Genomic DNA, 12,250 nt, shown 5'->3' on the forward strand with positions numbered 1-12,250 from the left:
GTACTACTCCCTTCAGAGGACAGCACAAACAGGCTCTAACAGGTACTATTTAATGAAGATGCCAGTTGGGGACCTGTGAGGCGTCTGTTTCTCAAACTAGAGACTCTAATGTACTTATCTTCTTGCTCAGTTGTGCAACGCGGCCTCCCACTTCTTTTTCTACTCTGGTTAGAGCCTGTTTGTGCTGTCCTCTGAAGGGAGTAGTACACACCGGTATAGGAAATCTTCAATTTCTTAGCAATTTCTCGCATGGAATAGCCTTCATTTCTAAGAACAAGAATAGACTGTCGAGTTTCAGATGAAAGTTCTCTTTTTCTGGCCATTTTGAGCGTTTAATTGACCCCACAAATGTGATGCTCCAGAAACTCAATCTGCTCAAAGAAGTGCCCATCCAACCAATCCAACTTGTGGGAGCTGCTTCTGGAAGCGTGGGGTGCAATTTCTCCAGATTACCTCAACAAATTAACAGCTAGAATGCCAAAGGTCTGCAATGCTGTAATTGCTGCAAATGGAGGATTCTTTGACGAAAGCAAAGTTTGATGTAAAAAAAATCTTATTTCAAATACAAATCATTATTTCTAACCTTGTCAATGTCTTGACTCTATTTTCTATTCATTTCACAACATATGGTGGTGAATAAGTGTGACTTTTCATGGAAAACACAAAATTGTTTGGGTGATCCCAAACTTTTGAACGGTAGTGTAGATAAAAGACCAAAGATCAGTGCATTTTTTCACCCTCTTTTGTAAGTCAAAGGGGCCCCCGGGGGGCCCCTGTGATGGACTGGCGGCGTGTCCGGGGTGTCTCCCCACCTGCCGCCCAATGGCTGCTTGGATAGGCTCCAGCGAGCAGATAAGCCGTTTGGATAGTGGATGGATGGATGCACAGGTTATTGCAGAAATCAGCAGTGGTCTTGGAGGTGCAGTTTGCAACTGTAATTGGTCGTGGATTGATTTTACCAGAAGACAGGCTGAATGAGGCCGCTTGTCTGATTTGTGACACTTCTAACATTTTAGGAAAAAAGGAGTGAACATAAACAATGGCCATATTTTCACTTGTGGTCACAGAAAGCCATACTTTGCAGCTTGATGTACCAGAGTTGGACTCAATTAATGAGAAAAACCACAGTACTATGGGGCTGCTGGCCTGATAGGCCTACAATGTTAATGAATCTGGATCATGTTTGGAAAATTCTCGTGCGTATTTATTGCGACATCACAAAACCTGTTCTAGATGGGTACTCAAGTATTTGGAGTCATTTTGCAGGAGTTGCGATTAATTACTTGTTGAATCCGAATGTCAGACAAGTCGGTGCTTCTGTGGGGACGTTTCCCACTGATTATATATCAGTCTCAACTCAGTTTTGATGCCTCTGTATAACTGACAGCCAAATGGGAACAAGAAGATTAGACATTTTCCGAAGGAATAGAAGATGAAATGTAAATCTGTATCGAATTCCGGGAGCAGCCGGGAATCCGGCGCAGCCAGGACGCGATCCCGGGTCGCCTGCGCTAACTAGTCGACTAAAGCAGTGGTTTCCAACCTGGGGTCCGCGGACCGCTTAGGGGCCCGCCTGAGAGCCCAGGGGGTGCGCGAGGCTTTGTCTGCTCTGGGGGGGGGGGGGGTGCCAAAGATCACAGGGGGTGCGCGAGGCTTTTCTGCTGTGAGGTTTCCAAAGTGCACATGTTAAATAAAAGCACAATAGCTCACTTACAGGATAATTTATTTTATAGAAAAGTCTGTATATGAAAATATTTTAAAAGATACATTTTTGCCCCCCCCCTTTCTAAAATGTAGTTGGGCTACGCCTAGTAACTTCTGTGACCCGTCAATCTGCGCTATCAAACTGTCAGCGGGCAGTGTTGTCAGGTAGCTCCTCAGCTAGCAGCTAATGTTAGCTCGTCCAACTCAGCTATCAGCTAATGTTAACTCAGCTAGCGGCTAATGTTAGCTCATCTAGCTCAGCTAGCAGCTAATGTTAGCTCGTCCAACTCAGCTATCAGCTAATGTTAACTCAGCTAGCGGCTAATGTTAGCTCATCTAACTCAGCTAGCAGCTAATGTTAGCTCATCTAACTCAGCTAGCAGCTAATGTTAGGTCGTCTTGGATTGTTTCCTGCAGTCAGCAGCAGCACTTTATGAATGAAACAACGTGGCTGAGAAACGTGAAAGTGCGGAGACTCAGTGTCCAGAAAGAAAGTAAGGCTTTATTCCGAACTTTGGTTTTACGGAAGGTCAGGACAAGTCCCGGCCAGACTGTGTCATGTGTGGTGAGACACTAGCTGATGACAGCATGAAGCCAAGCAAAATGAAACGACACCAAGAGACACAACATCAAGAGACTGTTGGGGAAAGTCAGGAATTTTTTTGAGAAGAAACAGCAGGTGGCGCTATCAAGGAGATCCGCTGACATCAGAAAAGCGTTTGAACGAGCAGGCAGTGATTTGCACAGAGCCATGGAGGCGTCACTTGAGTGTTGGCTATTAACTGCCAAGGCTAAAAAGGCCGCACAGTGTTGGAGAGCAGCAGATCAAACCGGCCTGTCTGAACGCCAGAGAGGCTGTGTGGCCCACATGCAGCTGATAAAGTGAAAACAGCCCCACTCTGACCACACCGTCAAAGACACAACTGATAAAATGGCTGGAGACTGTCAGAACCAGCTGCACGAGAAGCTGAGGAATGTTCCCTTTGCCGTTCAGTTGGATGAGACGACAACAGCATCAGACGAGTCCGTGCTCATTGTTTATGTCCAGTATGTTGGCGGTGATGACTCTAAACGAGACATCCTTATGTCTACAAGTCTAACCACAACGACAAAAGGCCAGGATACTTTTATGGCTGTGGACTCCTGTCTCCCATCCAACAATCTGCCCTAGGAGAACATTGCTGCATGGGTGGGGCTGCAGCTGTGACGAGCTTGCTGACCTTCAAGCCGACTCAGGGTCAAAGAAATATTCCCAGGAGAACGGACACAAGAAGTTAATGATTGTCAAAGGACACAAAGGACACGCTGTTGCACCCAGACGGGCCAAATGTGCAGCTGCAAGGGCTACTCTGCCATGCAGCACGACACATCTGTTGGGACGGCCTTCAGCGGCCTTGCAACAGTAAAAACCAAAGCCCGCAGCACAGTCCATGCACACCCGGACTTTAGGCCGTCTGTCACAAGCACCGCACCTCACCCATCCCTGGTCACAGCCATGCAAGCCCAAGGTGGCCATTAGTCTCCGAGTGAACAGGTTGTACAGACTTAGTAAAGCATATAAGAAGTTACTGTTAGTGCGTGTACCAAAAATAACAGACACTGCCTGTCCAAAAAAACAAATAAACTGTTATCATTTTATGAATTAACAGGATGGCCGACTGAGTAAAAATGTTACTGTTATATAATACCACATAGGCCTGCTGTCTGTCAAAAAGACAGTGTGCACAGCTTTACATGATGTGCATGTGGACGTCAGATGTCAGACTACAACGGTACTGCTCTGCTGTTGTTTCAGTGAGCCTGAGGCAGAGGACAGCGGTGCTATGCTGGGTTGTTAAAAGGAAAACATGTGGGGGGAAAGCTACAATTGATGTTAATTTGTGCAAATAAATATTTGGAAAGCATCACTTTTCACTTGGTGTGTGTGTGTGCGTGGGCCGGGGTGGGGGTGGGGTGCTCAGCTTTTCTTAGAAATAAGTAGGGGGGCTCCAAGGAGAAAAGGTTGGGAACCACTGGACTAAAGGATCCCACCCGTTAGTTAAGAGCTAGCGAGTCTAGTCATCTGTGGTCGTTACACTAGCCCCGCCCCTTCCGGAAGTGCGTCGCTTCAGCATATCCGCTCCCTCACGTCTCCGGGCACACGCACTTCCGATGGCCTCGCGGTCTCACCATCCCACTTCTGACACCGGTGTAGCGAATTCTGGGGGCAGCCGGGAACCGCAGCCGGGTCTGCACCAGCCAGTCAACTAAAGGGTCTGTCCCGTTAGCCAAAGGGCTAGCGAGTCTAGTCATCTGTGGTCGGTACAATACATTTATGGGTGGGTTCCTTGTAATATTGAGAGCCCGGTGTTTCTGTATGTCTGTTGTAACGCCACTACGAGGCGCCATGCAGTCTGCCGGAAGAGGGATGCGTGACGTCACATAGACCCAATGCTGATGTAAACTACTCACGTTAGCCCCTAGCTAACGGGTCTGACCCTTTAGCCGAGCGGTTAGTGACGTCGCCTTGTGGTGCAGTACACCCCGTATCGAATCCCGCACCGGGCAAGAAAATAACCGGGTACATTGTGGCAGCGGTGGGATCCGGAAGTATGCAGATCCTCAGAAGTCTCTTCGGAGCGCGGGAATAACAAAGCGCAAGGGCGCGCTTCCGGGGAGGCTGACAACTGTAAACTACTAATAAGACACGTTAGTCGCTAGCTAACGGGTCTGACCCTTTAGCCGAGCGGTTAGTGACGTCGCCTTGTGGTGCAGTACACCCCTATCGAATCCCGCACCGGGCAAGAAAATAACCGGTTACACTGAGAAACTCCATCGGTGTCACTCTTCAACACAGACGAGACAAAACACGTAAAGCCCAAATCATCGTCCACAGACCCGATGGTGGAAAGTGACCGGGAAGACAGCCAGTGTGAATCAGACTGACAGTTTCCTTTAAAAAACACTTTGTGTAATGAGCCGCCATCCCAGTGCTCCGTCTTACGGGCCCGCTTGCTGAGCGGACGTTGTAACAATAGGAACTATTGTTAGGAACCATTGTTTAGTTCCTTGTTTACACAGGGGTCGTTTAGGTTGTTGCACCTGGAATAACGGACCGAGCATGATGCATAACCTTACGTGCCGAAGTTATTATTAAAGTTTATAGCCCCGTGGGGTTGAAACGAGTTGTAACGTCTCATTAGTAGAAGGGAACAACACACACTAACATGGTGGCAGCGGCGGACGACTCGGTTTGAAGTTTGGTGCGGAAAAGTTTCTAGGAGCGGGAGAGCGGTTAGTGTTGCTAAGCAACGTTCAGTATATGTTAGCATTAGCTGCTAGCGTGAGACTGCCGTGTGACATGGATGGGCTTAAACCACCGCAAACGTTATGTCTGGACTCAAGCAACCTTTCGAGGACATGAAAGGCCTGGAGGGACGAGTTTGCTCTGTATGTGGATTTAGCCATGGCTGACGCCGATGACAAACAGAAGGTGAAACTGTTCAGCTATCTTGTCGGGGAGAGCGGCAGGGAACTTATGGACACGTTACTGGGCGACACACCGAAGGATGCATGGACGTTAGATGACGTTATCGAGAAGTTTGATGAAACACTGCAACTTCTTATCAAAATGATGCAGCAAGGATGGCCTGACGATAAGTCAAAAACACCAAGGGAAATCAAGCCCTACTTCTCATTCCAAGAGGAGTTAAGCCACCAAGATGGAATAGTGTTCAGGAGTGAGCGCGCTGTCATCCCTGATGCATTGAGGAAAGACATCACTTGCCGCCTACACACATCACATCTGGGTGTGGAAGGATGCCTACGGAGGGCTAGGGAGTGTGTCTATTGGCAGGGCATGAACGACCAAATAAAATCATATATAGCAAAGTGTGACATCTGCAGATCAATGGACATTAAACAACAAAAAGAAACACGAATGTCACATGATGTGCCAAGCAGGCCGTGGGCAAAGGTGGGCACGGATCTGTTCATGTTTGAAAACAAAGACTACCTCATAATTGTTGATTTTTTCTCAAATTTTTGGGAAATAGATTACCTGGCAGATACCAAGTCAACCACAGTGATACGGAAGCTGAAAGCTAATTTTGCCCGCCAAGGTATCCCAGATATTGTAATCTCGGACAATGGCCCACAGTATTCGTCACAAGAATTCCAGAAGTTCAGTCGACTGTGGGGATTTCAACATAAAACCTCATCACCAGGTTACCCGCAAAGCAACGGCAAAGCTGAGTCAGCCGTTAAGACAGCAAAAAGACTCTTGCTCAAAGCCAAGGCTGCTGGACGGGATCCTTATCTCGCCCTTCTGGACCACCGCAACACACCATCACAGGGTACCGATACCACACCAGCACAGCGGCTGCTCAGTCGGCGTACCAAAACACTACTGCCAACCAAGGCAAGCCTGTTACAGCCGAAAGTTGTGCATGTGAAACAGGATTTACAAAATAACCAACAACGGCAGAGGGCATACTACGACAGGTCGGCTAAAGACTTGGACACGCTTGCCCCAGGTGAATGTGTGAGAGTTCAGCCTCTCGCACCCCACACTTGCTGGAGAGTGGGCAAGGTGCTGAGGCCGGTTGATAGGAGATCCTATGAGGTCCAGCTGCACATGGGTGGTGTCATCAGGAGAAATCGCAGACACCCCAGGCATGCACCAGGGGCAATCTTCACTGACACTATGGACATGGAGATCAGCAGCCCCAGTCAGCCAGAGAGTGTTGAACCCGGACATTCAGAGAGTGTTCCTTCTCGCAGTGTCTTAGCAGGAAACAAAAGCAAGGAAACTGGTGACAGGGCCAACCCTGTTACCACCAGATCAGGCCGCTCTGTTGTGCAGCCGCAGCGATACAAAGACTTTGTGACCTCACATAGATGAATGGATCTGTAGCACTAATGGACTTTGGGGGGGGGCATGAATGAAAAAGAAAAAAAAGTGAATCACAAATGTTGTGCAAATGTATTAAAGGTTCTAAAAAAAGAAGAAGAAACTGAAAAGAGAAAGGATGTAACAATAGGAACTATTGTTAGGAACCATTGTTTAGTTCCTTGTTTACACAGGGGTCGTTTAGGTTGTTGCACCTGGAATAACGGACCGAGCATGATGCATAACCTTACGTGCCGAAGTTATTATTAAAGTTTATAGCCCAGTGGGGTTGAAACGAGTTGTAACGTCTCATTAGTAGAAGGAAACAACACACTTTAACAGACGTGACGTCAGAGCATTTACACAAGACACGAATCCTCCATGATGAGCACGTCATGATTAAAACTGGCTTTCGGAGATGGGTGTCTTAGCTGTATGAGAACTTCATGTTCAGTTGCACGGATTTATTTTCGAATGAAGCCTTAACTGATGTCCTAGTTTAACCTCCTAAATGTAGTTTTTACCATGAATTTCCTTTTCCTTTAAAGCCATGGCGTCCGTCTCCAGGGATCTGTCCGTACATGTGCACGAGGACGTCAACATAACAAAGCTGAACGACAGACAGCAGTTCATCAAGAAGGGAGAGACCAAATCCATGGGGGTGAGTTTTGCAATTTGACCAAGGGACGGGAGGAACCATCATTACACAAAATAAAACGATGCAATGAAACTACTGTAACCGGTTATTTTCTTGCCCGGTGCGGGATTCGATACGGGGTGTAATGCACCACAAGGCGACCTCACTACCCGCTCGGCTAAAGAGTCAGACCCGTTAGCTAGGGGCTAACGTGTCTTATTAGTAGTTTACACTAAGTTCAAAATGCTGGTGAATTTAATGCTGATGTAAACTGCTAATAAGACCCTTTAGCCGAGCGGGTAGCGATGTCGCCTTGTGGTGCAGTACACCCCGTATCGAATCCCGCACCGGGCAAGAAAATAACCGGTTACATAATGATCACAGACATTTGTATCTAATATGAACACCACAGTCCAGTCGTGTTCCACCTGATCCACATTTCACAGACCCATCTGAAATGCAAAGCACAGAGACGGTTATGTGCCCTGTTAATAAGAATATCCACCGCATTTATACGACAACACATAAGCTTATGCAGCGACAGCGAGTGATTTGTTTGGGCTGGTGGTTTTTAACTGTCTAGCTGATTTCCACTTCAGTTTTTAACCCTTTAGCACATTTGACAAACATCAAGTTTACCATCGTTGTCATTAACTGACTGATCAGTTAACGATGTGAGGTTTCCCTGCAACTTAACTGAACATCCAAATATGTGAACCCACCTCACTATAATAGTGTAACGTGCATGGATAAGTATACACGCTGGCCGCTAGTTCGCGGGTCTGACCCTTTAGTCGAGCGGTTGGCGATGTCTCCTGCGGGGCAGGCGGTACGGGTTCGCTTCCCGGCCGCGGCAGTTCCTGGGGTTGCGTTGTCCCCCGAATTCGCTACAATGTATTGTACTAATATGTAATTTACCAGAATAACCTGACAATACCAAGAAAACAGGAGTTTATATTGCCCACCTGCAGATTATGCAAACTAGGTTATTCTGTGGCTCTATAGATGATCATATCGAATGTTTGCTAGCTTGTTATATGTAGTAACATAGTTATGTCGAATATTTGCTAGCTTGTTATATGTAGTAACAGTTATGTCGAATATTTGCTAGCTTGTTATATGATGTAACATAGTTATGTCGAATATTTGCTAGCTTAGTTATGTCGAATATTTGCTAGCTTGTTATATGTAGTGACATCGCTCTGTCGAATATTTGCTAGCTTGTTATATGTAGTAACAGTTATGTCGAATATTTGCTGGCTTGTTATATGAAGTAACATCGCTATGTCGAATATTTGCTAGCTTGTTATATGAAGTAACATAGCTATGTCGAATATTTGCTAGCTTGTTATATGATGTAACATAGTTATGTCATATATTTGCTAGCTTGTTATATGTAGTAACAGTGATGTCGAATATTTGCTAGCTTGTTATATGTAGTAACAGTTATGTCGAATATTTGCAAGCTTGTTATATGTAGTAACATCGCTATGTCGAATATTTGCTAGCTTGTTATATGTAGTAACAGTTATGTTGAATATTTGCTAGCTTGTTATATGTAGTAACATAGCTATGTCGAATATTCGCTAGCTTGTTATATGAAGTAACATCGCTATGTCGAATATTTGCTAGCTTGTTATATGTAGTAAGATAGTTATGTCATATATTTTCTAGCTTGTTATATGTAGTAACAGTGATGTCGAATATTTGCTAGCTTGTTATATGTAGTAACAGTTATGTCGAATATTTGCTAGCTTGTTATATGTAGTAACACCGCTATGTCGAATATTTGCTAGCTTGTTATATGTAGTAACATAGTTATGTCATATATTTGCTAGCTTGTTATATGAAGTAACAGGTATGTCGAATATTTGCTAGCTTGTTATATGAAGTAATGTGGTGGACACGTATTGGGGACAGAATTCAACCCAGGAACTAAGGGTTAAGTCATGGTTGCCCTGGCAGGTTAACGCAGGGTTAAGTTATGGTTGTCCAGCCAGTTTTCTGATTATTCTTGCCACCTCCGCTCAGTCGAGCTGTGGTTTGGTTGCTCTCTGATTTACCGTGGATTAAAGAAAGTTGCCTACACGGCTAAAGTGTGAACCTACGGTCTTCTCCGTTCCTTCGGCTCTACACTGGTGACCCCGACGTCGGTTTTCGGATAAGTTTTCTGAAACCACACACATTATGGCTACGAACGCCGTTGCAATTAAACTGCCGGAGTTTTGGGAGTCTTCCGCGGCTACATGGTTCGCGCAGGCTGAGGCACAGTTCGCGCTCAGAGACATAACAGCAGACGAGACCAGGTACTACTACGTATTGGCAGCGCTGGGGGGCGCTACGGCTTCCAGGATAAGCGGTTTCATAACCAACCCACCGGCCGATGGTAAATACGCCGCACTTAAACATATCCTCCTTGAAACTTTTGAACTGTCAACAACGGAGAGAGCACGTCGCCTCTTCGCAATTCAGGGCTTGGGAGATGGCAAACCATCGGAGCTAATGAGCAGGATGTTAAACCTACTGGGTCAAGAAAAGCCATGTTTCCTGTTTATGGAGCTGTTTCTGCGCAACATGCCGCCCCACGTCCAGACTGCGCTCGCTAACTCCACCATCACTGATCCCCGTGAGCTGGCAAAGGAGGCTGACCGATTCTTCGTCGCTACACAACGTTCCTCCCATGCCGGGGTGCTGGCTCCTACCTTCACTGGCCCCCCGCCGACATCGCGGGCGTGGCCCGACGGTGGCGCCACAGCATCAGACCGCTACAAGCCCTCTGGACTCTGTATGTACCACGCTCGATTTGGTGTGAAAGCTAAACGGTGCCGTTCCCCCTGCAACTACAGGCCGACGGGAAACGAGAGGGCCAACACTCAGTAGTGGCCATGAGTGTTGGCGATACGAGCAGGCTACTCTTCATCCTCGACACCATCTCCGGTCGGCGATTTTTTTGTGCGCTTACGGTTTGCTAGTGGACATTCAGAACAGCCGTCTGGTCGATGCCTTAACCTTCTCCTCCTTCGCATGTACGCGGAGGGAAGCGGCCTATGCAGGTCTAGCCAACTCTCTCTCAGAGGCAGACAAGTTCACCCGCCTCCTCGCTGAGTTCCCTGACCTCACCCAGCCTACCTTCTCTGCACCCACCGCTAAGCATGGGGTGGAGCATCACATTGCTACGAAGGGGCCCCCGGTCTACGCCAGAGCCAGGCGTCTCGACCCCGCCAAACTCGCCATTGCCAAGTCTGAGTTCGAGCACCTGGAACGCATGGGGATCATCCGCCGCTCTGACAGCCCGTGGGCGTCCCCACTCCACATCGTCGCTAAGCCTGATGGAGGTTGGCGCCCATGCGGGGACTACCGCCGACTAAATGACGCCACCACGCCCGACCGCTATCCTGTCCCGCATATCCAGGACTTTTCTGCAAACCTGTCTGGCAAATGCGTCTTCTCAAAAGTCGACCTGGTCCGTGGTTATCATCAAGTTCCCGTGCACCCCTCAGACATCCCCAAGACAGCGGTGACTACCCCATTCGGCCTATTTGAATTCCTACGAATGCCATTTGGACTCAAAAACGCGGCCCAGTCCTTTCAGCGGCTGATGGATTCAGTGCTCCGTGGCCTTCCTTTCCTCTTCGTCTATTTGGACGACATACTCATCGCCAGCGCCTCCAAGGAAGAACACCTGTCCCATCTTCATGCCCTCTTCACACGCCTCAGCCAGCATGGGCTGATCGTCAACCCGGCGAAGTGCCGGTTCGGGCTGACAGCCATTGATTTCCTCGGGCATCGCATCACTGGGGACGGGGCAGTCCCCCTGCCCTCAAAGGTGGAAGCGGTGGCGGCCTTTCCGCGCCCCCAAACAGCTCGTGCGCTCAGGGAGTTCATCGGGATGGTGACATTCTACCACCGCTTCATTCCCCGAGCCGCCTTTATCATCCGGCCACTGTACGAGGCGCTGAAAGGCATGTCCCCCAACCAGGCGGTCGACTGGACAGCAGAGCGGGACCGTGCGTTCACCGAGACTAAAGCTGCGCTCTCCCAGGCTACCCTGCTAGCGCATCCTTCACCTACAGCGCCTATTTCCATAACCACGGATGCATCGGACTATGCTGTTGGTGCGGTTCACGAACAGTGGGTGGGGGGGGCTTGGCAGCCTTTGGCCTTTTTCAGTCGCCAGCTTACACCCCGAGAGCGCAAGTATAGTACTTTTGACAGGGAACTCCTCGGTCTCTGGCTCGCTGTCCGGCATTTCCGTTTCCTGCTAGAGGGCCGCGAGTTTACTGCGTACGTGGACCACAAGCCCCTCACGTTTGCCATGTCCAAGACGGCCGAGCCATGGTCCGCTCGCCAGCAGCGACAACTCTCCTACATTTCGGAATTCACTACCGACATCCAGCACGTCGCTGGTAAGTCTAACCAGGTAGCTGACTGCCTCTCTAGGGCAGTGATTGGAGCGGTCCACCTAGGCCTTGACTATGCACAGATGGCCGTTGACCAGGCCACGGACCCGAGCATCCTCCGTCTCCGGGCCTCCGACACGGGGCTCCGCCTGCAGGACGTTCCTTTCAGCGACACAGGTGCCACCCTCCTGTGTGACGTCTCCACAGGACAGCCCAGGCCCATCGTCCCGCACAGCTGGAGACGCCCCGTATTTGAAGCTGTGCACGGCCTCTCTCATCCAGGCGGTAAGCCATCCGTGCGCCTGACCTCTGCTAAGTTTGTGTGGGAGGGACTTAAGAGAGACGTGAAAGCGTGGGCCGACTCGTGTGTTGCCTGTCAGCGGGCTAAGATACACCGCCACATTAAGGCGCCCCTGGAACGCTTCGCAGTGCCGGAGAGACGATTTGACCATGTCCACGTCGACCTGGTTGGTCCCCTACCCCCCTCCCATGGGTTCACCTACCTCTTCACTGTGGTGGACAGGACTACGCGCTGGCCTGAAGCTGTTCCCCTGGCATCCACGACGTCTGCTGATGTGGCCCGGGCTTTTATTGGGTCGTGGGTCTCACGTTTCGGTACGCCTTCCGACCTTTCATCTG

General features: G+C 48.9%; 1 protein-coding gene across 1 annotated transcript in view; it reads left to right on the forward strand.

The window, feature by feature from the left end:
* The window catches only part of tmem176 (transmembrane protein 176), a 36,106-nt gene that overhangs the window by 1,114 nt on the left and 22,742 nt on the right, over nt 1-12,250 (forward strand). Inside the window, exon 2 of the mRNA XM_056280100.1 lies at nt 7,123-7,235. Within this exon, the coding sequence (XP_056136075.1) occupies nt 7,125-7,235 (111 nt within the window). The 5' untranslated portion in view covers nt 7,123-7,124. The remainder of the gene's footprint in view (nt 1-7,122; nt 7,236-12,250) is intronic.

This window comes from Lampris incognitus, chromosome 5 (genome assembly GCF_029633865.1).
Source record: "Lampris incognitus isolate fLamInc1 chromosome 5, fLamInc1.hap2, whole genome shotgun sequence".
NCBI classification, from domain to species: domain Eukaryota; kingdom Metazoa; phylum Chordata; class Actinopteri; order Lampriformes; family Lampridae; genus Lampris; species Lampris incognitus.